A 24,245-nucleotide genomic window follows, 5' to 3' on the forward strand; every position below is an offset into this window, starting at 1 on the left:
TTATTTTTCTCGCGCCTGCGCGGAGCAATGCTGGTAAAATAAACGAATAAATGACGTGACTCTTTTGTAGAAAATGAATTGTAATGATCTTCCCTATGCTAAGTAGACTTAAATATGTATTCAAAAATGTATTGGGCTGTAAGCGAAAGTTTATCAGTCAAATAGGTTACATATTTTTTTTTTAATTCAGCCTACGTATGTTGATTTCCATCATGGGCATAAAGCCTAGGGAGGCAACGGCAAGTCCAGTACTGTTAATGTAGAAGTACGAGACTTGGTTGTTTTAGAAACGACTCGGGTTTATTAGCATCCTCTTGGGCTAGCAAAGTAACAACACTTTAACACAGGAACGGTGGCTCCCCTAGGACATTTAAGGTGAGTCAAAAGGAACTCGCAACAAGAACTCCCCGGGGATAAATAGCTAACAAATACACATGCTTATTATGGATGTATGACCATGTACGTTGGCATACCCTATGCAGTTTATCTGAATTGACTCTCGCAAGATAATGTCACGCATTTGACGGGCGTCTTCGTGTGATTTGAGAAGGGACGTTCCCGCATCTGCACAAATCTCTATAATTTTTGGGTCCATTTTTAAGCTACGACTCCATCGCACAGCGTTGGACTAGTAACCGAAAGGTTGCTAGATCGAATCCCCCGACCCGACAAGGTAAAACAAATCTCTCGTTCTGACTCTGAACAAGGCAGTTAACCCACTGTTCCTAGGCTGTCATTGTAGATAAGAATCTGTTCTTAACTGACTTGCCTTGTTCAATTAAAACATAGTCATGGGCGCTCCAGTACAGTAGATGGCGGTAATGCACCATAACGTTGGATGCCACCCGCCGTTATTTATTTGGTTTTGGTATTTTATTAGGATCCCCATTAGCTGTTGCAAAAGTAGTAGCTACTCTTCCTGGGGTCCACACAAAACATGAAACATAATACAGAACATCATTAGACAAGGACAGAACTACATAAAAAATTTGAAGGCACACACTATCTATGTCAAATAGGGGAGAGACGTTGTGCCGTGAGGTGTTGCTTTATCTGGTTTTTGAAACCAGGTTTGTTGTTTATTTGAGCAATAAGAGATGGAAGGAAGTTCCATGCAAAAAGGGCTCTATATATTAACCTTTATTTAACTAGGCAAGTCAGTTAAAAACAAGTTCTTATTTACAATGACGGCCTACACCAGCCAAACCCTAACCTGAATGATGCTGGGACAATTGTGCACCGCCCTATTGGTGGGGGTAGTGTCCTTCACCCCACCTGTCAGGCACTGTTTTCCCGCTTTTCTGTTAACAACGGCGAGGGCAGGCGTTCGGCAAGCGTGAGTGAAGTACACTGTGCTAACTAGTCCTTAGGAGCATTCAGGTACACAGCAGGAGGGATGCGACACTGTGTGCTGCTAGCTAGCTAGCTAGCACATAGTGTCGCTAGCACACGGTGTCGCCCCCGCCTCACACCTGCTGTGTACCGGAATAGCTAGAGGTAGGCGGGGGCGACACCGATAGACGGTGTCCTTCGCCTGTCGAGGACTGTTTTCCCACAGTTCTGTTAAAGACTGTGAGGGCAGATGTTCGGCAGACGGGTGCGAAGGTCACACTCTCTTGCGTCTTCTGCCAGCTAGAAAAGAGGACTCTGGTAAACAGCAGACGGGGTGGAAATTCAATACTTTTATTTCACTTTTGAGCCACAGTCACAAGCATGAAGATGGCGTGCTTGAGGGGGGACGTTCATGCAGGAACCAATGGGGGTGGGTCATAAAGGAACCAATGGGATGCTCGAGGGGGGTCATGCAGGAACCAATGAGATGCTCGAGGAGGGGTCATGCAGGAACCAATGGGATGCTCGAGGGGGGGGGGGTGTGGGTCATGCAGGAACCCTGAATCGTGGGCTGCAGTTGGACACTTGTGTATTTGCTTGCGATGTACATAAGTGTATGAGAGCGCGCCAGTGGACTTCTGGTAAGTATGCTTTAGTGGGGGCCTCCCGAGTGGCGCACTACAGAGCCATGCTCGATCCCGGGCTGTGTCGCAGCTGGCCGCGAGACCCATGAGGCAGCACCCAATTAGCCCAGCATCGTTAGGGTAGGGTTTGGCCGGGTTGGCCTTGTCCCATCACGCTCTAGCGGTGTTTCCTCCGACACATTGGTGCGGCTGGCTTCCGGGTTAAGCGAGCAGTGTGTCAAGAAGCAGTGCGTCTTGGCATGGTCGTGTTTTGGAGGACACATTGCCCTCGACCTTCGCCTGTCCCGAGTCCGTATTGGAGTTGCAGCGATGAGACAAGACTAACTACCAATTGGATATCACGAAATTGGGGGGTAAAAAATATATTAAATAACTTTTTATAAATGTTATTTATTATAAGATTTTTAAAAATATATGTAGTGAGAAAGTGTTGGGATCAGGTACATCTACATTTATCCAACCCCAAAATGTATATTTATGAGGAATTATCCCCACCCACAACTTCTCACCTGAATGCATTTCTTTCTTTTTAAGGGGTTGGGAAAAAGCAGAAATTGGGTTTGAGAGTTACCCTTTAAGAAGATAAATTGCTGGAATGGGTAGGTTTTATGGCTTTGCAGTAGTGCAGAGGAGACTAAATCACTTTTGTCAAGACGGTGACCATCATTGGTCAAGACCAGATCACTTTTGTCAAGACGGTGACCATCATTGGTCAAGACCAGATCACTTTTGTCAAGATGGTGACCATCATTGGTCAAGACCAGATCACTTTTGTCAAGACGGTGACCATCATTGGTCAAGACCAGATCACTTTTGTCAAGATGGTGACCATCATTGGTCAAGACCAGATCACTTTTGTCAAGACGGTGACCATCATTGGTCAAGACCAGATCACTTTTGTCAAGATGGTGACCATCATTGGTCAAGACCAGATCACTTTTGTCAAGATGGTGACCATCATTGGTCAAGACCAGATCACTTTTGTCAAGTCCTTTCAGAGTGTGTTACATTATGGGGGTAAAAATTGTCCGACTTTGCATGTTCACTGCATGAACTTTAGTGATCAAAGGTCATGAAGATTTGACTGCAAGTTTCTGTAGTTGCTTCACCAACTTCAACCTTCGCCTGCATTGTGGGAGGCTCTATTGTCAACCAATCAGTAAAGTGTTTTTGTTTGACCCATGCAAATGTGACCGAAACAGAAACTAATTTAGCAACAATTTATGTAGGCCTATACAGTGGAAACTTACAAATGAATGTGAGGAGTCTCTATCACCAATTGATTGTACACATATTTTCAGTTTGAGTGAGTGATATGTTGGTTGGAGAGGCGTTTATTGCGACATTATAAAACGCACTTATGTTGCATTGAGCATTGCTGTTGGAAAACCACAACAGTGTCCGACTTTCGGCTGTCGCAGATGTGCCTCCTCTGCCTTACCACTCAAACAAGCCCGATGTCTCAACTAAATTCCAGTCTTTCTTGTGCCTACATGTCCCATCAGGCAGTCATTGCGTCATGACACTTCTGGGCCAGACTAATGTATGCCAAAAGTACGGGGGGGTGGTAAAATATTTTCTAATACATTTTCACACAAAAAATACAATTTTGAATGTTCATAGCGGAATAAAAAATAATAAAAAATAGTTGATTTTTGTCAGTGTTCTAATCAATATATTTCAATTCGTTTAATTAAATTTACTAGCTAAGATACCTACATTTTTATATTTATTTTGTTCAAGCACTACCACGTTTTGGACATCGGTCGTTCATTCTACCGTGCACATGTTGCTGCTTTGCTTTTCATCTGAAGAGCTACTAAGCGGTGCTGGAAAAAGCCCTAATGTCTATGGGAATAGCCGGCCAGGCAACCGTCCAGCAGTGTGAAAAACTCACTCAGATCCCACAACTTTGACAGACATTGATCTTTTTTTTTATCGTTGAGATTAATTGTTACGTTTGTTGTTGTTTTTTTACCTAGACAAGGTTTTGTTTGTTTTTGATACTACGGATCAGGCCTGAATAATATCGGATGTGGTGAGTTATTCATACTATGTCGCTAATGCTAATTAACAGTGGTGCTAATTTAGTTAGCTAGATGTAGCTACTTGCTAACGACACAAGTCCAATGTATCAACGTTAACCGGTCAATTAACGTTAGTTACTTAGACCAACAAAAAAACACTACAAATGTACTACATTTTTAGCCATGGCGACAGTCCTTTCTTTGATAGCCTGCTCGCTACATACATTAAACAGTTTAACGGCAACTACTTGGGCCAACTTTAGTATAGCTAACATCGTTAGCAAACCACTGGCTAGCCAACGGTAATCTACGTTACTGTTGGCTTGGTTAGCTAGCACGATGCTAACGTGAGTCCATTGCCAGCTAGCAAGCTCGGAATTGACGGATTCAGTTCACTAGATAGCAAGATTGAAATTGGTTAGCTTGTGTTACAATCGTCGGCTTTGTTAGAACATGAAGCCAGGAGCAGCTAGTTAGTTAGCTATACCCATGTCGTTAATTTAACGTTATTGACCAACTCGTGTGGTAAACGTTACAGGAACATTCACAAGTCGTGTGTGTAATGAATGTGTTTTAACGCTTGTAGAATATTTTTTTTTGGGTTGTTGGGGGTGATTAGTCTAAACTAACATAAAAGGGGTCCATTTGAATTTCTACTGCGACAGAGATCCGAACCCTTTGCCACGGCCTCCCCTCCTCCTCTCCCCCCACCCCACCCCACCCCACCCCTCCTCCTCTCCCCCCACCCCACCCCTCCTCCTCTCCCCCCACCCCACCCCTCCTCCTCTCCCCCTCTCCTCTCCCCCTCTCCTCCTCACCCCCTCCTCCTCACCCCCCTCCTCCTCACCCCTCCTCTTCTCCTCCTCTGCTCCCGAGAAGAAGCGGCCCACTTAGGCCTTTGTGTCATTTGCCAACCACCCCCTCCCCCTAACATTAATTCGCCTCTATTATACTAAGGATGCTCACCCCCATAACCCTAAAATATGGCTAAGTACTTCCATATTCACTTGGCTTGTGAGCAAAATCTATCATAGCCGGCTATTGTTTGCAATAGAATGTAGAAAAACATTCGACCATTACAGAAAATCAAGTACCGTATCAACTCATTTCGACCCAGTGATGTGGTCTTTCACAAGCATGCACATCCCTGCACCCGTACGAGTGAGCAAGCACTGCAACCTACCGGTAGAATCTTTAAAGTGACAGTCTTAACGGTACTTTCCTTTTGTTTCCTATCAGATTGACTTTCAGTCCTTCATCTGTCACACATACCGCTCTTCTTTTGTGTGCAGTCCCGCCACTTCTCCCTATTAGTGATGTGGAGTTTGTATACCAGCAGGTCTTTTTAAACAAAACAACTTTTTTTATTTTTTTATATTTTTTTTACTGACCAGTTATGACTCATTTTTCTGAGTGACACGTTCATTTTGTCATTAATTTGACCTGCTAGTGCTGACCGCAAGGAGACCCTTCATTAGTGCTCTGGTGCATGAATTAAATATCCCATTTGAATGTTCATACCGGAGTAAGAATACTGTTTTCATTTGTCAGCTTCCTAATCAATATGTTTCTATTAGTTTCATTCAATCTACTAGTTTAGATACATACTGTTTTTTTTTTTTCAAGCAGTCTGCGTTTTAGGAATGGACGCTCTTTCAATCTCTGTGCACGTGTTGCTGCTTTGCTTTTCAATTGATGAGTGTCCTGCGCGCACTGTGCATTAATGACTCGAATGAACTACATTATTCAAAATACTAGTAAATTTTACTGAATGAGTCAAAAGTCATCCTTTTTTTTTTTTTTTTTTTCTCCCTCAGTTTGCAATTTGTAAATGGTCGTTTTTAAATTGAAGAGGTAATAGTTGATTCATTTCAGTCAGTGCTTTTCTAAGGTTGAACTATGCGAGTCTAGAATTAGATTCATCAACGTTAATGATTTGGTGTATTGACTCAGTCAAATGAATAGTTGTGAATCTGTTGTTCATAACTACTGTTATGAGGTAGACAAGAGCACACAATATATTTAAGGCATGATGAACTGTTTACCACTCTTTGTTTTCCCACACAGCTTTGCTCCATATACTAGTGTTGTCCAGGGCTCAAAGCTAACCTTTCTTTACATTTTTACAAGGTGGACATGTGCACCTCAGTACACAAATAAATGTAGGAGTAACAGTGAAAAATGAGAGGTAAATAAGGCTAGAATCCTTAAATTGTTCTAGATGTACCGCTGCTCCTAAATGAAAACCACAACAAAATATTTAGAGGCAGATGCCAGTAAATGGTTGCTCTGTTGTCACTCAAATCTTAACAAGTTTATGAAATGATCTACATCCTCCCAACTAGTATTTTAGCATCTCCATCACCGATGTGAGTTTACTACGACCACATGTCCAGAGTAAAGATGCATGAATGAAATGTCTTCCCGAGTCAAATGGGGGGGGGGACTATTTACCCCCAGTTCATTCATTATATACAGTATTTTAGGGAACGACACAGCCACGCACTTTCCCTGACAGGTGGGTGAGATCTAGACACAGTTGAGGCTGACTTAGCCAATGAGGGACGGAGTGGGCAGACGGAGCGTGTTGCGCGCACGGAGGTTATAATAACAACGGGTACCGAGGCCTCGCATTCCTGTTACATTTACAACCGCTTTCCGCACCGGTTACCACAGCTACACTCAAATTGGTCTATATCGTTAAAATCAATGAAAACAAAACTATTTAGCTTTTTGGTCTTAATTTAAGTATAGCCATGTGGTTTCTGTTATTAAAATCTGATATATATATTTTTCAACATAAGGTTTTTAAAATCTGATTTTAATAAAAAAGGAAAGGCGGGGTTGTCTGACTTTGTGGCTGTGGTAACTAGTGTCGAGCCCTCCGCTCTGCCATTTTGGTTTTGTTCACCCGTGTTACAGTCACACACAAGGACTCATCCAGTGACTCGACATTATAGCCCGAAGCCTTTTCAACCCCGCACACACCATTTTCTACAATCATAGAACTACAATCATCGTTGTTATTTTGACGTTTTAGACCGATCCGGTACGAGAGGAGCGGTTTGCACTGAGAAGGGACCGAGAAGGATTATTGGTAAGGCAGGCAAATCAATGGACACTAGTGTTAGCTACTTCTCCTAGCTAACGTTACAGTAGCCACTCGTTTATGTAGCTACAGACGGTTATTTCAGGTCGATTTTATTATTATTTTTATGTCAGGTGCTTAGTCATAGCCGATACATTACTCTCGGAGGGTTGTGATATTTGCTAGCTAACGTTGCTACTGAGGCTTTAAAAAAAAAATATATATATATATATATTTATATATGAAACGTTAGCACCATAGCCATAAGTTCAGTTCCGCACTTCGTGTGCTAGGCCGCAGTCCAGCGGCTGAAACGCTGCTCTCCGGTCACCGACAGTGAGGCAGTCCGGTGCTAGATCGTTAGTTCATTATGTTCCGACCGAGTCCCACCGGGAGCGGCTCGCCAAATCACTTGTTATTAGCCTGCACACGGTCTAAGTGATTTACCTTTGACCTGTTGCTGTTGGCTAATATTTTACGTCCTTGTTGTCTGGGCTGTTTGTTCACAACTAGACAGATTCGTTGGTGTTTACTTTGTTGTTAGACAGTGAATATGCACTGGAATTAACACCGTTAACAAGTCACATATGACTTGAGTTTTAGACTTGAGCTTTGCTGTATCATTGTGATATTGTTTAGCTTTAGATTGACAGGCATTGATTTCGCTACATGTGTCCACATTTTGACGGTTTAATCTCTTGCCTTAATTTGTTGTGTTTAATAGTTGTCATTCTACATCAGTCGTTGTTTGTGTGATCATAATTCTAAGTACATTGCTAGACGGCCTCAGCGGAGGCAATATTTCCGACTGTTGTTGGCTGGTTGTCATGATTCTAGAAGTTACTGCGCTGTCCCAGAATGAGTGGTATCTCATTGCTTGATCGCTATTTACTGGTAGACTCATTCATCGTTTTTAGACGTTTTTTGTATGTGCCGTTAACCTGCTTTGGAATGTGTAGCTATGACATTTTATTATGTCTCTACTTCTAGAAATAATAAATGGACTGTGATTTTCTTTGTAAACAAACTTTGACCATTCTCTTTAGGTTTCGTTTCTTGGTGTGATGGCTACACTGTCATCAATAACCTGACATGCTAGAGTTAAATAGCGTTTTATGTTTGTATCCTGTTGCTCTATACGGCCCAGGTTACAGCCCCCCCAACCACGAGGCATTGTGAAGTGTTGCACCCCTATAGTTCACTGCAGTAAAAGGTTAATGAATCAGCGTTTTTACAGTGTTTGAGGCAGAGATGGGGTGTGGCCTTACAGATGATAAACAATACTGGGAAAGTCAGGGCAGCCATTTCCTATAGTAAACAATACCGTAACATAAACAACACGCCTTGCTGTTACTCTCTCTCACTGCGTCTGGAAGGCACTGATAATGCCGTTATTCATATCCGTTCCCAGGGCCAGGCTTGTCCGTGTTTTATCACATTGGGATTGGCTAGAGGCCAGTGTAGCTGCTCGCCTAGAAAACTCTCCCCCCTGGATGAGAAGGATTCAATGACCTCTAGTAGATTGAAGGATAGAGGGGGGAGGGAGGGATGGATGGATGGGGGAGGGATGGATGGATGGGGGAGTGAGTGATGGATGGATGGGGGAGTGAGTGATGGATGGATGGGTGAGTGAGTGATGGATGGGTGAGTGAGTGATGGATGGATGGATGGGGGAGTGAGTGAGTGATGGATGGAGTGAGTGAGTGAGTGATGGATGGATGGGGGAGTGAGTGATGGATGGATGGGGGAGTGAGTGATGGATGGATGGGGGAGGGAGTGAGTGATGGATGGATGGGGGAGGGAGTGAGTGATGGATGGATGGGGGAGGGAGTGAGTGATGGAGGGAGTGATGGATGGATGGGGGAGGGAGGGAGTGATGGATGGGGGAGGGAGTGATGGATGGATGGGGGAGGGAGTGATGGATGGATGGGGGAGGGAGGGAGTGATGGATGGATGGGGGAGGGAGGGAGTGATGGATGGATGGGGGAGGGAGGGAGTGATGGATGGATGGGGGAGGGAGTGATGGATGGATGAGGGAGGGAGTGATAGATGGATGAGGGAGGGAGGGAGTGATAGATGGATGAGGGAGTGAGTGAGTGAGTGGATGGGGGAGTGAGTGAGTGATGGATGGATGGGGGAGTGGGTGAGTGATGGATGGATGGGGGAGGGAGTGATGGATGGATGGGGGAGTGAGTGATGGATGGATGGGGGAGGGAGTGAGTGATGGAGGGAGTGATGGATGGATGGGGGAGGGAGGGAGTGATGGAGGGAGTGATGGATGGATGGGGGAAGGAGGGAGTGATGGATGGATGGGGGAGGGAGGGAGTGATGGAGGGAGTGATGGATGGATGGGGGAGGGAGGGAGTGATGGATGGATGGGGGAGGGATGGGGGAGGGAGGGAGTGATGGATGGATGGGGGAGGGAGGGAGTGATGGATGGATGGGGGAGGGAGTGATGGATGGGGGAGGGAGGGAGTGATGGATGGGGGGAGGGAGTGATGGATGGGGGGGGGGGAGTGATAGATGGATGAGGGAGGGAGGGAGTGATAGATGGATGAGGGAGGGAGGGAGTGATAGATGGATGAGGGAGTGAGTGAGTGAGTGGATGGGGGAGTGAGTGAGTGATGGATGGATGGGGGAGTGGGTGAGTGATGGATGGATGGGGGAGGGAGTGATGGATGGATGGGGGAGGGAGTGATGGATGGATGGGGGAGGGAGTGAGTGATGGGTGGATGGGGGAGGGAGGGAGGGAGTGATGGATGGATGGGGGAGGGAGTGATGGATGGATGGGGGAGGGAGGGAGTGATGGATGGATAAGGGAGGGAGGGAGGGAGTGATGGATGGATAAGGGAGGGAGGGAGGGAGTGATAGATGGATGGGGAGGGAGTGATAGATGGATGAGGGAGGGAGGGAGTGATAGATGGATGAGAGAGGGAGTGATAGATGGATGAGGGAGGGAGGGAGTGATAGATGGATGAGGGAGGGAGGGAGTGATAATCAAATCAAAATCAAATCAAATTTATTTGTCACATACACATGGTTAGCAGATGTTAATGCGAGTGTAGCGAAATGCTTGTGCTTCTAGTTCCGACAATGCAGTAATAACCAACAAGTAATCTAACTAACAATTCCTAATCTACTGTCTTATACACAGTGTAAGGGGATAAAGAATATGTACATTAAGATATATGAATGAGTGATGGTACAGAGCAGCATAGGCAAGATACAGTAGATGGTATCGAGTACAGTATATACATATGAGATGAGTATGTAAACAAAGTGGCATAGTTAAAGTGGCTAGTGATACATGTATTACATAAGGATGCAGTCGATGATATAGAGTACAGTATATACATATGCATATGAGATGAATAATGTAGGGTAAGTAACATTATATAAGGTAGCATTGTTCAAAGTGGCTAGCGATATATTTACATTTCCTATTCAATTTCCATTATTAAAGTGGCTGGAGTTGAGTCAGTGTCAGTGTGTTGGCAGCAGCCACTCAATGTTAGTGGTGGCTGTTTAACAGTCTGATGGCCTTGAGATAGAAGCTGTTTTTCAGTCTCTCGGTCCCAGCTTTGATGCACCTGTACTGACCTCGCCTTCTGGATGATAGCGGGGTGAACAGGCAGTGGCTCGGGTGGTTGATGTCCTTGATGATCTTTATGGCCTTCCTGTAACATCGGGTGGTGTAGGTGTCCTGGAGGGCAGGTAGTTTGCCCCCGGTGATGCGTTGTGCAGACCTCACTACCCTCTGGAGAGCCTTACGGTTGAGGGCGGAGCAGTTGCCGTACCAGGCGGTGATACAGCCCGCCAGGATGCTCTCGATTGTGCATCTGTAGAAGTTTGTGAGTGCTTTTGGTGACAAGCCGAATTTCTTCAGCCTCCTGAGGTTGGTCCACCCACACAGACGATGCTGTCTGTGTGGGTGGACCAATTCAGTTTGTCTGTGATGTGTACGCCGAAGAACTTAAAACTTACTACCCTCTCCACTACTGTTCCATCGATGTGGATAGGGGGGTGTTCCCTCTGCTGTTTCCTGAAGTCCACAATCATCTCCTTAGTTTTGTTGACGTTGAGTGTAAGGTTATTTTCCTGACACCACACTCCCAGAGCCCTCACCTCCTCCCTGTAGGCCGTCTCGTCGTTGTTGGTAATCAAGCCTACCACTGTTGTGTCGTCCGCAAACTTGATGATTGAGTTGGAGGCGTGCGTGGCCACGCAGTCGTGGGTGAACAGGGAGTACAGGAGAGGGCTCAGAACGCACCCTTGTGGGGCCCCAGTGTTGAGGATCAGCGGGGTGGAGATGTTGTTACCTACCCTCACCACCTGGGGGCGGCCCGTTAGGAAGTCCTGTACCCAGTTGCACAGGGCGGGGTCGAGACCCAGGGTCTCGAGCTTGATGACGAGCTTGGAGGGTACTATGGTGTTGAATGCCGAGCTGTAGTCGATGAACAGCATTCTGACATAGGTATTTCTCTTGTCCAGATGGGTTAGGGCAGTGTGCAGTGTGGTTGAGATTGCATCGTCTGTGGACCTATTTGAGCGGTAAGCAAATTGGAGTGGGTCTAGGGTGTCAGGTAGGGTGGAGGTGATGTGGTCCTTGACTAGTCTCTCAAAGCACTTCATGATGAAGGAAGTGAGTGCTACGGGGCGGTAGTCATTTAGCTCAGTTACCTTAGCTTTCTTGGGAACAGGAACGATGGTGGCCCTCTTGAAGCATGTGGGAACAGCAGACTGATATAGGGATTGATTGAATATGTCCGTAAACACACCAGCCAGCTGGTCTGCGCATGCTCTGAGGGCGCGGCTGGTGATGCCGTCTGCAGCCTTGCGAGGGTTAACACGTTTAAATGTTTTACTCACCTCGGCTGCAGTGATAGATGGATGAGGGAGGGAGTGATAGATGGGTGGAGTGAGTAAGGGATAGATGGGGGGAGGGAGTGATAGATGGGTGGAGTGAGTAAAGGATAGATGGGTGGGGGGAGGGAGTGAGGGATCAAAAGAGGGATAGATGGAGGGGGGGTAGTTGGAGGGTGTTGTACTCGAGAAGTGTAGATGTGTAGACAGACACCATCAGTCCTTGTTCTGTAGGCACAGACTGTTTTCAGTGTCTTGGAATGGTTTTACATCAGCCCTACAGGCCTCCATTACTCCTACCCATTGACATTACCTGGGCAGACAAGGGCTTGTTGAGTTCTTAGCCAGACAGGTTCATTGCACAACAAGGTGTGCTCTACTAAATCGGTGTACACACACCATTGTCAAGTATTTTTGAGTGTTGTTATTTTTAAAATATTCGCTAGATCGTGTCAGTGGAACTGTCCAGTGATGCAGCGTGTCAGTGTCAGTCCTGTTAGGACCACTGTTATGTCAGCTGTTTTACCAGCGCAGCTGTGTGAGCTGTATACTCAGCTGTGTAAGCTGTATACTCAGCTGTGTGAGCTGTATACTCAGCTGTGTGAGCTGTATACTCAGCTGTGTAAGCTGTATACTCAGCTGTGTAAGCTGTATACTCAGCTGTATACTCAGCTGTGTGAGCTGTATACTCAGCTGTGTGAGCTGTATACTCAGCTGTGTGAGCTGTATACTCAGCTGTGTGAGCTGTGTACTCAGCTGTGTGAGCTGTGTACTCAGCTGTGTGAGCTGTATACTCAGCTGTGTGAGCTGTGTACTCAGCTGTGTGAGCTGTATACTCAGCTGTGTGAGCTGTATACTCAGCTGTGTAAGCTGTATACTCAGCTGTGTAAGCTGTATACTCAGCTGTATACTCAGCTGTGTGAGCTGTATACTCAGCTGTGTGAGCTGTATACTCAGCTGTGTGAGCTGTGTACTCAGCTGTGTGAGCTGTGTACTCAGCTGTGTGAGCTGTGTACTCAGCTGTGTGAGCTGTGTACTCAGCTGTGTGAGCTGTATACTCAGCTGTGTGAGCTGTATACTCAGCTGTGTAAGCTGTATACTCAGCTGTGTGAGCTGTATACTCAGCTGTGTAAGCTGTATACTCAGCTGTATACTCAGCTGTGTGAGCTGTATTGTGAGCTGTATACTCAGCTGTGTGAGCTGTGTACTCAGCTGTGTGAGCTGTATACTCAGCTGTGTGAGCTGTATTGTGAGCTGTATACTCAACTGTGTGAGCTGTATACTCAGCTGTGTGAGCTGTGTACTCAGCTGTGTGAGCTGTGTACTCAGCTGTGTGAGCTGTGTACTCAGCTGTGTGAGCTGTGTACTCAGCTGTGTGAGCTGTATACTCAGCTGTATACTCAGCTGTGTGAGCTGTATACTCAGCTGTGTGCGCTGTATTGTGAGCTGTATACTCAGCTGTGTGAGCTGTATACTCAGCTGTGTGAGCTGTATACTCAGCTGTGTGAGCTGTATTGTGAGCTGTATACTCAGCTGTGTGAGCTGTATACTCAGCTGTGTGAGCTGTATACTCAGCTGTGTGAGCTGTATACTCAGCTGTGTGAGCTGTATTGTGAGCTGTGTGAGCTGTATACTCAACTGTGTGAGCTGTATACTCAACTGTGTGAGCTGTATACTCAGCTGTGTGAGCTGTATACTCAGCTGTGTGAGCTGTATTGTGAGCTGTATACTCAGCTGTGTGAGCTGTATACTCAGCTGTGTGAGCTGTATACTCAGCTGCGTGTGCTGTATACTCAGCTGCGTGTGCTGTATACTCAGCTGCGTGAGCTGTATTGTGTGCTGTATACTCAGCTGCGTGTGTGTGTGTGTGTGGCGTATACTCAGCTGTGTGAGCTGTATACTCAGCTGCGTGTGCTGTATACTCAGCTGCGTGAGCTGTATTGTGTGCTGTATACTCAGCTGCGTGTGTGTGTGTGTGTGCTGTATACTCAGCTGCGTGTGTGTGTGTGTGGCGTATACTCAGCTGCGTGTGTGTGTGTGTGGCGTATACTCAGCTGCGTGTGTGTGTGTGTGTGTGTGTTTTCAGATGTCCAGCTCGCCGCTGTCCAAGAAGCGTCGCGTGTCAGACTCCGAGACGAAGACGGGATCCCACTGCTCCTCCTCTAACTCTGTCAGAACTGAACTGTCTCACACACCCACCAACGTACGTACACACACTGCTCCTCCTCTAACTCTGTCAGAACTGAACTGTCTCACACACCCACCAACGTACGTACACACACTGCTCCTCCTCTAACTCTGTCAGAACTGAACTGTCTCACACACCCACCAACGTACGTACACACACTGCTCCTCCTCTAACTCTGTCAGAACTGAACTGTCTCACACACCCACCAACGTACGTACACACACTGCTCCTCTGTCTGTTTTCACTGATCTGTGTGTGTGTGTGTGTGTGTGTGTGGGACTGGTTCTCACTCCTGTTGTTTTCTCCAGGGCATGGCTAAGAATGGCAATGATGCTGAGATCGACGAAGGCCTGTACTCCAGACAGCTGTAAGTACCGTATCTATAGCCCAATAACACACAGTCAACCTGGGGTACTTGGGAAGACTCATGAGAGCATCCAGTAGAACTTGTGACGAGGTTGGATACCGAGACCAAAATAGTCTGACCGTTTGAGCTGGCAGTGCGACAACACATTTTTGATTGGTTGCGTTTTAGTTTATTTTGGTTCGCAATTTTATTTTTTATTTTTTTATCATGATTTTATGTGCAATTGACCAGAAATAAAGCAACTGTCTGAAGAGGAAACAGCTCCCCCTGTGTGTGGGGTGTTAGTAGGACCTGTGGGATGTCCGAACACACTGACAGGCACCATTATTCAGTCTGCTGTCCACCAGACACTGGGAGACAAATGCCCCTTTCAGCAGGACAATAACCTAAAACACAAGGCCAAATCTACACTGGAGTTCCTTACCAAGAAGACAGGGAATGTTCCTGAGTGGCCTAGTTACAGTTTTTGACGTGAATCGGCTGGAAAATCCGTTGCGAGACTTGAAAATGTCTGTCTAGCAATGATCGGCAACCAGCTTGAGAACTTCAAGAATTTAAAAAAAAGAAAGCTTAGAGACCTACTCAGAAACACTCACAGCTTTAATCGCTGCCAAAGGGGATTCTAACGTATTGACTCATGGGGTTCAATATTTAACGTAATCGAGATATATATTATTTTCCATTAAATTATTTCTGCAAAATGTTTACACACCCCCCCCCCCCACTTTGACATTAGAGTATTTTTTTTGTAGATCTCTTTCAAATGATTTTGTAGAAATCCATTTTAATCCCACCATGCAACGGAAAATGGAAACAGTCAAGGGGTGTACATACTTTCTGAATCAACTGAAGCATTAGACATGGGAACATGTGTAGAATTGCAGGAACTGTACTTAAAAATGGAAACATTTCTCTTCACCACCAGGATAGGCTTCTCTAATTTGTTAAAAAATAATAATAATCAGCCAGGCTGGCCACGCCCACCACCTAAGCCCCTTTTTCATCCAGGAAAAACCCTGGCCTGTATTCTCTCCTCCATTGCTATGGGTTGGGCCTTGATGCTAAGAAGCGCATGCAGAGCTCCAACATCCTGGTCTCAGGGCTGACGTAGTGTTTTAGAGAGGTGTTATGTAGTCTTATGAAGACTGTATTCTCTCCTCCATAGCTACGTGTTGGGCCATGATGCTATGAAGCGCATGCAGAGCTCCAACGTCCTGGTCTCAGGGCTGAGAGGGCTGGGCGTGGAGATCGCTAAGAACGTCATCCTGGGAGGAGTCAAGAGTGTTACCCTGCATGACCAGGGACAGGCTGAATGGAGAGACCTCTCCTCACAGGTACACTACGGGGCCTCTCTCTCCTTCTGCATCCCCTCTCTCTCCCTCCTCTTGTTCTGCATCCTCTCTCCCTCCTCTCGTTCTGCATCCTCTCTCTCCTCTCGTTCTGCATCCTCTCTCTCCTCTCGTTCTGCATCCCCTCTCTCTCCCTCCTCTTGTTCTGCATCCCCTCTCTCTCTCCTCTTGTTCTGCATCCTCTCTCTCCCTCCTCTCGTTCTGCATCCTCTCTCCCTCCTCTCGTTCTGCATCCTCTCTCTCTCCTCTTGTTCTGCATCCTCTCTCCTCTCGTTCTGCATTCTCTCCTCTCGTTCTGCATTCTCTCCTCTCGTTCTGCATCCTCTCCTCTCGTTCTGCATCCTCTCCTCTCGTTCTGCATCCTCTCTCCCTCCTCTCATTCTGCATCCTCTCTCCTCTTGTTCTGCATCCTCTCCTCTCGTTCTGCATCCTCTCTCCCTCTCGTTCTGCATCCTCTCTCCCTCTCGTTCTGCATCCTCTCTCCCTCCTCTCGTTCTGCATCCTCTCTCTCTCCTCTTGTTCTGCATCCTCTCTCTCTCCTCTTGTTCTGCATCCTCTCTCTCCTCTCGTTCTGCATCCTCTCTCTCCCTCCTCCCGTTCTGCATCCCCTCTCTCCCTCCTCTCGTTCTGCATCCTCTCCCTCCTCTCGTTCTGCATCCTCTCTCTCCTCTCGTTCTGCATCCTCTCTCTCTCTCTCCTCTCGTTCTGCATCCTCTCTCTCTCTCTCCTCTCGTTCTGCATCCTCTCTCTCCTCTCGTTCTGCATCCTCTCTCTCCTCTCGTTCTGCATCCTCTCTCTCTCTCTCCTCTCGTTCTGCATCCTCTCTCTCCTCTCGTTCTGCATCCTCTCTCTCCTCTCGTTCTGCATCCTCTCTCTCCTCTCGTTCTGCATCCTCTCTCTCTCGTTCTGCATCCTCTCTCTCTCGTTCTGCATCCTCTCTCTCTCGTTCTGCATCCTCTCTCTCTCGTTCTGCATCCTCTCTCTCTCGTTCTGCATCCTCTCTCTCTCGTTCTGCATCCTCTCTCTCTCGTTCTGCATCCTCTCTCTCTCGTTCTGCATCCTCTCTCTCTCGTTCTGCATCCTCTCTCTCTCTCGTTCTGCATCCTCTCTCTCTCTCGTTCTGCATCCTCTCTCTCTCTCGTTCTGCATCCTCTCTCTCTCTCGTTCTGCATCCTCTCTCTCTCTCGTTCTGCATCCTCTCTCTCTCTCGTTCTGCATCCTCTCTCTCTCTCGTTCTGCATCCTCTCTCTCTCTCGTTCTGCATCCTCTCTCTCTCTCGTTCTGCATCCTCTCTCTCTCTCGTTCTGCATCCTCTCTCTCTCTCGTTCTGCATCCTCTCTCTCTCTCGTTCTGCATCCTCTCTCTCTCTCGTTCTGCATCCTCTCTCTCTCTCTCGTTCTGCATCCTCTCTCTCTCTCTCGTTCTGCATCCTCTCTCTCGTTCTGCATCCTCTCTCTCTCGTTCTGCATCCTCTCTCTGTCGTTCTGCATCCTCTCTGTCTCTCTCTTTCTCTCTCGTTCTGCGTGGGCCACTCGGTCCCAGTATGGGAGTGTTTTAATCACTGGCTATGTTGTCAGGTCCAGTCACATTGTTTGTTATTTAGCTCCATGCACGTCCTGTTTGCAACCAGGAACTAAAGATATACTGCAAAAACATGTGGCAAAGCAATTCACAAAGTGTTATGTTTGAAAAATACAACACAATACTGGTTGCCACTCTCCATATTTTCAAGCATAATGGTGACTGCATCATGTTATGAGTATGCTTGTCACCATTAAGGACGGCAGTTTTCAGGATACATTTTTTTAATGGAATGGTGCGAAGTACAGGCAAAATCATAGAAAACCTGGTTGTCTGCTTTCTACCAGACACTGGGAGATGAATTGACCTTTCAGCAGGACAATAACCTAAAACACAAGGCCAAATCTACGCAAGACCTGAAAATGGTTGTCTCGCAATGATCAACAACCAATTGACAGTGCTTGAAGAATTTTGAAAATAATAATGAGCAAATGTTGCACAATCCAGGTGTGGAAAGCTCTTAGACACTTACCCAGAAAGACTCACAGCTGTAGTCACTCTTAGAGATTTACCCAGAAAGACTCCCAGCTGTAATCACTCTTAGACTTACCCAGAAAGACTCACCGCTGTAATCGCTGCCAAAGGTGCTCCTACCCATCTCTGTAGTAACGTTCTCTCTCTCCTGTCCACAGTTCTACCTGCGTGAGGAGGACCCATCTCTGTAGTAACGTTCTCTCTCTCCTGTCTCCAGTTCTACCTGCGTGAGGAGGACCCATCTCTGTAGTAACGTTCTCTCTCTCCTGTCCACAGTTCTACCTGCGTGAGGAGGACCCATCTCTGTAGTAACGTTCTCTCTCTCCTGTCCACAGTTCTACCTGCGTGAGGAGGACCCATCTCTGTAGTAACGTTCTGTCTCCCGTTCTACCTGCGTGAGGAGGACCCATCTCTGTCGTAACGTTCTCTCTCTCCTGTCCACAGTTCTACCTGCGTGAGGAGGACCCATCTCTGTAGTAACGTTCTCTCTCTCCTGTCCACAGTTCTACCTGCGTGAGGAGGACCTGGGGAAGAACAGGGCTGAGGTGTCTCGGATTCGCCTGGCTGAACTCAACAGCTACGTACCTGTAGTAGCCTACACTGGAGTCCTCATCGACGATTACCTGACTCAGTTCCAGGTAAAACTGTTACCCATCGACCCCCTTACCTAGTTAAAGTGGAACTGACAGCGTTTTAACTACTTTTCACATATGAAATAATCATATCGGTCAAAAATATCCAATTTCCAGTTCATGCTACAAAACCAACTTAATGAGAGGTTTAAAAAAAATCTGTTCTATTTGACTCAAAATTCCATGATGTACAGTCAGTCATCGTTGGCAGAATAGATTCACCAATACATTTCTTGCTAGTCCCTGAAATGTTTGCTGTCGGGTTGTAAATCCCAGCTGGTCTGGTACATGGTTTGCTGCCTCCACCCGTTTGGGTTACGGAGGAATGTCAATGGAGTTAAACTAGCGAGGTCAAAGATCACGAGTCAGTCATAACGTGGCTAATAGGCTAGCATATCGCTAATTATCAAGCTATAAACACAGAGCCTAATGTTACCTCGGAGGACGCCGTGTCATTGGAGGAGTGGGTGAGTGAAATTTGTCCTTTGGTCTGATGAGTCCAAATTGGAGATTTTTGGTTCCAGCCGCCGTGTCTTTGTGAGACGCGGTGTGGGTGAACGGATGATCTCTGCATGTGTGTTTCCCACCGTGAAGCATGGAGGAGGAGGTGTTATGGTGTGGAGGTGCTTTGCTGGTGGCACTGTCTGGGATTTTATTTAGAATTCAAGGCACACTTAACCAGCATGACTACCACAGCATTCTGCAGCAATACACCATCCCATCTGCTTTACGCTTAGTGGGACTATCATTTGTTTTTCAACGGGACAATGACCCAACACACTACCAGGCTGGGTAAGGGCTATTTGACAATAAGGAGAGTTATGGAGTGCTGCATCAGATGACCTGGCCTCCACAATCACCTGACCTCAACCCAATTGAGATGGTTTGAGATGAGTTGGACCGCAGAGTGAAGCAAAAGCAGCCAATAAGTACTCAGCATGTGTGGGATCTCCAAGACTGTTGAATAAGCATTCCAGGTGATTCTGGTTGAGAGAATGCCTAGAGTGTGCAAAGCTTTCATCAAGGCAAAGGGTGGCTACTTTGAAGAAACTCATATTTTGATTGGTTTAACACTTGTTTTGGTTACTACATTATTCCATGTGTTATTTCATAGTTTCTTCACTATTATTCTACAATGTAAAAAAAATAGTTGTTGATTTTTAAATAAAGAAAAAAATTCAAATCATTGACTGTTGTGTGATAAAAAAAAAAAAGTCACAATGCCCGTTACTGACCTGCACGACCTCTACTGTACCTCAACTCCAACTATAAGGGCATTTCCTTCTCATTTAACCTCTCAGTGTTGCTGTACTTCGCTGCTGTCGTTTGCCGTTCTCTGCAGTTTGTCCAACTGTTAACGACGTGGTGAAGAGTCGGCGACTCCCATTTCTTGAGTGTCAAGATTCGATTCCACAAAGAATCAACTCCTAAGATTCAGTATTTATTTTTTTTGAATGGGAGAACACACAAACGCATCCTTCATAGCGAGGGACTTAGAGCGAGGCGAGGGGAACGGTATTAGCAGGTCGGCCACCAGGTTAGACAGTCAAGAACTGTGCGCTAGGCCTATCAATCGGCAATCAAATGCTGCATCTAGCAATTTCTTGGCTTTCAATATCTTGCAACTTCAGAAAAGCAGGGCCCATCACTATTAGAATAGGCTTAAGATATTCTACACGCGACAGATTGAAGACTGAACACACCGTCATCATTAGGGAAGAGCAGGGGCACAATCATTAGTTCCGTTAATGTCGTGTACTATAGCGCGTGTGATAACACGCCTCTGTGTTGTAGGTTGTGGTCCTGACCAACTCCCCTCTAGAGGAGCAGCAGCGTGTTGGAGACTTCTGTCACAGTAACGGCATCAAGCTGGTGATCGCTGACACACGGGGACTCTTCGGACAGCTCTTCTGTGACTTCGGGGAGGAGATGCTGGTGATCGATACCAACGGAGAGCAGCCTCTCTCTGCTATGATCTCCATGATCACCAAGGTTAGTACCCTAGGTTAGTACCCTAGATCCCTATGCCCTAGATCCCTATGCCCTAGATCCCTACGCCCTAGATCCCTACGCCCTAGATGCTACACCCTGAGTGCTGTCATCACCCAAGCTGGTATCCTACTAGATAGATCACATCTGGTTGGTGTACACGTATCTGATTACCACTCATCTAGGTTTTCTATGTTGTGCTGACTCATACCTGCTTCAGAGTAGTTTCTCTGTCTTTGTATGGGACATTTTGTGCCTATCAAATCCCCCTCTCTTGTCGGTGTAAGACGCCCCGAGTCATCTCAATCTCTCTTGTGTGTGTAGGACGCTTCAGGCGTGGTGACGTGTCTAGACGAGGCTCGCCACGGGTTTGAGAGCGGAGACTTCGTGACCTTCACCGAGGTCCAGGGCATGACGGAGCTCAACGGCTGCCAGCCAGTAGAAATCAAGACCCTGGGTGAGTCCTATTTTATACGGCTGCCAGCCAATAGAAATCAAGACCCTGGGTGAGTCCTATTTTATACGGCTGCCAGCCAATAGAAATCAAGACCCTGGGTGAGTCCTATTTTATACGGCTGCCAGCCAATAGAAATCAAGACCCTGGGTGAGTCCTATTTTATACGGCTGCCAGCCAGTAGAAATCAAGACCCTGGGTGAGTCCTATTTTATACGGCTGCCAGCCAGTAGAAATCAAGACCCTGGGTGAGTCCTATTTTATACGGCTGCCAGCCAATAGAAATCAAGACCCTGGGTGAGTCCTATTTTATACGGCTGCCAGCCAGTAGAAATCAAGACCCTGGGTGAGTCCTATTTTATACGGCTGCCAGCCAATAGAAATCAAGACCCTGGGTGAGTCCTATTTTATACGGCTGCCAGCCAATAGAAATCAAGAACCTGGGTGAGGCATATTTTATATTATATTATAATGTTAAAATATGTAACACAAACATTTTGGTTAATAAAATATGTAAGTCAGTCCTCTTCCTCTAATGAAGGGATGATGATGCAATCATTGCAAGGAAGGAAATCTGATTTTAGTTGGTCCTCAACACGCGGTTGTCCTTTAGTTGGTCCCCAACACGCGGCTGTCCTTTTAGTTGGTCCTCAACACGCGGCTGTCCTTTAGTTGGTCCTCAACACCCGGCTGTCCTTTAGTTGGTCCCCAACACCCGGCTGTCCTTTAGTTGGTCCTCAACACGCGGCTGTCCTTTAGTTGGTCCTCAACACGCGGCTGTCCTTTAGTTGGTCCCCAACACGCGGCTGTCCTTTAGTTGGTCCTCAACACCCGGCTGTCCTTTAGTTGGTCCTCAACACGCGGCTGTCCTTTTAGTTGGTCCCCAACACGCGGCTGTCCTTTAGTTGGTCCCCAACACGCGGCTGTCCTTTAGTTGGTCCCCAACACGCGGCTGTCCTTTTAGTTGGTCCTCAACACGCGGCTGTCCTTTAGTTGGTCCTCAACGCGGCTGTCCTTTAGTTGGTCCTCAACACGCAGCTGTCCTTTAGTTGGTCCTCAACGCGGCTGTCCTTTAGTTGGTCCTCAACACCCGGCTGTCCTTTAGTTGGTCCCCAACACGCGGCTGTCCTTTTAGTTGGTCCTCAACACGCGGCTGTCCTTTTAGTTGGTCCTCAACACGCGGCTGTCCTTTTAGTTGGTCCTCCACGCGGCTGTCCTTTAGTTGGTCCTCAACACCCGGCTGTCCTTTAGTTGGTCCTCAACGCGGCTGTCCTTTAGTTGGTCCTCAACACCCGGCTGTCCTTTAGTTGGTCCTCAACGCGGCTGTCCTTTTAGTTGGTCCTCAACACGCGGCTGTCCTTTTAGTTGGTCCCCAACACGCGGCTGTCCTTTAGTTGGTCCTCAACACGCGGCTGTCCTTTAGTTGGTCCCCAACACGCGGCTGTCCTTTAGTTGGTCCTCAACGCGGCTGTCCTTTAGTTGGTCCCCAACACGCGGCTGTCCTTTTAGTTGGTCCTCCACGCGGCTGTCCTTTAGTTGGTCCTCAACACGCGGCTGTCCTTTTAGTTGGTCCTCAACACGCGGCTGTCCTTTAGTTGGTCCTCAACACGCGGCTGTCCTTTAGTTGGTCCTCAACACGCGGCTGTCCTTTAGTTGGTCCTCAACACGCGGCTGTCCTTTAGTTGGTCCTCAACACGCGGCTGTCCTTTAGTTGGTCCTCAACACCCGGCTGTCCTTTAGTTGGTCCTCAACACGCGGCTGTCCTTTTAGTTGGTCCTCAACACGCGGCTGTCCTTTAGTTGGTCCTCAACACGCGGCTGTCCTTTAGTTGGTCCTCAACACGCGGCTGTCCTTTAGTTGGTCCTCAACACGCGGCTGTCCTTTAGTTGGTCCTCAACACGCGGCTGTCCTTTAGTTGGTCCTCAACACGCGGCTGTCCTTTAGTTGGTCCTCAACACGCGGCTGTCCTTTAGTTGGTCCCCAACACGCGGCTGTCCTTTAGTTGGTCCTCAACACGCGGCTGTCCTTTAGTTGGTCCTCAACACGCGGCTGTCCTTTAGTTGGTCCCCAACACGCGGCTGTCCTTTAGTTGGTCCTCAACACGCGGCTGTCCTTTAGTTGGTCCTCAACACGCGGCTGTCCTTTAGTTGGTCCTCAACACGCGGCTGTCCTTTAGTTGGTCCTCAACACCCGGCTGTCCTTTAGTTGGTCCTCCACGCGGCTGTCCTTTAGTTGGTCCTCAACACGCGGCTGTCCTTTTAGTTGGTCCCCAACACGCGGCTGTCCTTTAGTTGGTCCCCAACACGCGGCTGTCCTTTAGTTGGTCCCCAACACGCGGCTGTCCTTTAGTTGGTCCTCAACACGCGGCTGTCCTTTAGTTGGTCCTCAACACGCGGCTGTCCTTTAGTTGGTCCTCAACACGCGGCTGTCCTTTTAGTTGGTCCCCAACACGCGGCTGTCCTTTAGTTGGTCCCCAACACGCGGCTGTCCTTTAGTTGGTCCCCAACACGCGGCTGTCCTTTAGTTGGTCCCCAACACGCGGCTGTCCTTTTAGTTGGTCCCCAACACGCGGCTGTCCTTTAGTTGGTCCCCAACACGCGGCTGTCCTTTAGTTGGTCCTCAACACGCGGCTGTCCTTTAGTTGGTCCTCAACACGCGGCTGTCCTTTTAGTTGGTCCTCCACGCGGCTGTCCTTTAGTTGGTCCCCAACACGCGGCTGTCCTTTTAGTTGGTCCTCAACACGCGGCTGTCCTTTAGTTGATCCTCAACACGCAGCTGCCCTTTCGTTCAGTATAGTGGAGTTAGCTATGGGGCAGACAAACTCGCAACTATTTAAATCTGAAGCATTCGTTGCCATTGAATATTTCCTGGCTGAAAGGTGAACCATTTTCGTATGACCGTTTAACCCAAGTTGAACTCAGTTGTCCAAAGTTACCTCGCAAACTACTCAAACCTCCTTCCCAGGATACCCTTCGGTTTGTGTCGTCGTGGGTTGGGAAATAGCGCCATTAACATGACTTAGTACTGGCGTGGCAATGACATAGGAGGTGGCTCGTCTGCTCAAACAGTACTGGAACCGGGCTGCTGCCGCCGTGGTCACCGGGAACCGGGCGGCTGCCGCCGTGGTCACCGGGAACCGGGCTGCTGCTGCCGTGGTCACCGGGAACCGGGCTGCTGCTGCCGTGGTGGTCACCGGGAACCGGGCGGCTGCTGCCGTGGTCACCGGGAACCGGGCTGCTGCTGCCGTGGTCACCGGG

The 24,245-nt window shown here is 47.5% G+C and overlaps 1 protein-coding gene across 5 annotated transcripts in view; it reads left to right on the forward strand.

Moving 5' to 3' along the window:
- Positions 1-351: 351 nt before the first annotated feature.
- Positions 352-24,245, forward strand: part of LOC135503837 (ubiquitin-like modifier-activating enzyme 1) — a 58,388-nt gene continuing 34,494 nt past the window's right edge. For 2 of the 5 annotated variants that reach the window (XM_064921987.1, XM_064921991.1), the window contains exons 1-7: positions 6,901-7,100; positions 14,041-14,157; positions 14,451-14,509; positions 15,675-15,843; positions 18,417-18,551; positions 20,340-20,537; positions 20,859-20,991. In XM_064921987.1, the coding sequence (XP_064778059.1) occupies positions 14,041-14,157; positions 14,451-14,509; positions 15,675-15,843; positions 18,417-18,551; positions 20,340-20,537; positions 20,859-20,991 (811 nt within the window). In that variant the 5' untranslated portion in view covers positions 6,901-7,100. Of the gene's footprint in view, positions 376-3,767; positions 4,015-6,900; positions 7,101-14,040; positions 14,158-14,248; positions 14,353-14,450; positions 14,510-15,674; positions 15,844-18,416; positions 18,552-20,339; positions 20,538-20,858; positions 20,992-24,245 lie in introns of those variants that run through there. The other 3 variants (XM_064921989.1, XM_064921988.1, XM_064921990.1) reach the window with 3 other exon arrangements.

The sequence above is a fragment of the Oncorhynchus masou genome, chromosome 18 (genome assembly GCF_036934945.1).
Source record: "Oncorhynchus masou masou isolate Uvic2021 chromosome 18, UVic_Omas_1.1, whole genome shotgun sequence".
NCBI lineage: Eukaryota > Metazoa > Chordata > Actinopteri > Salmoniformes > Salmonidae > Oncorhynchus > Oncorhynchus masou.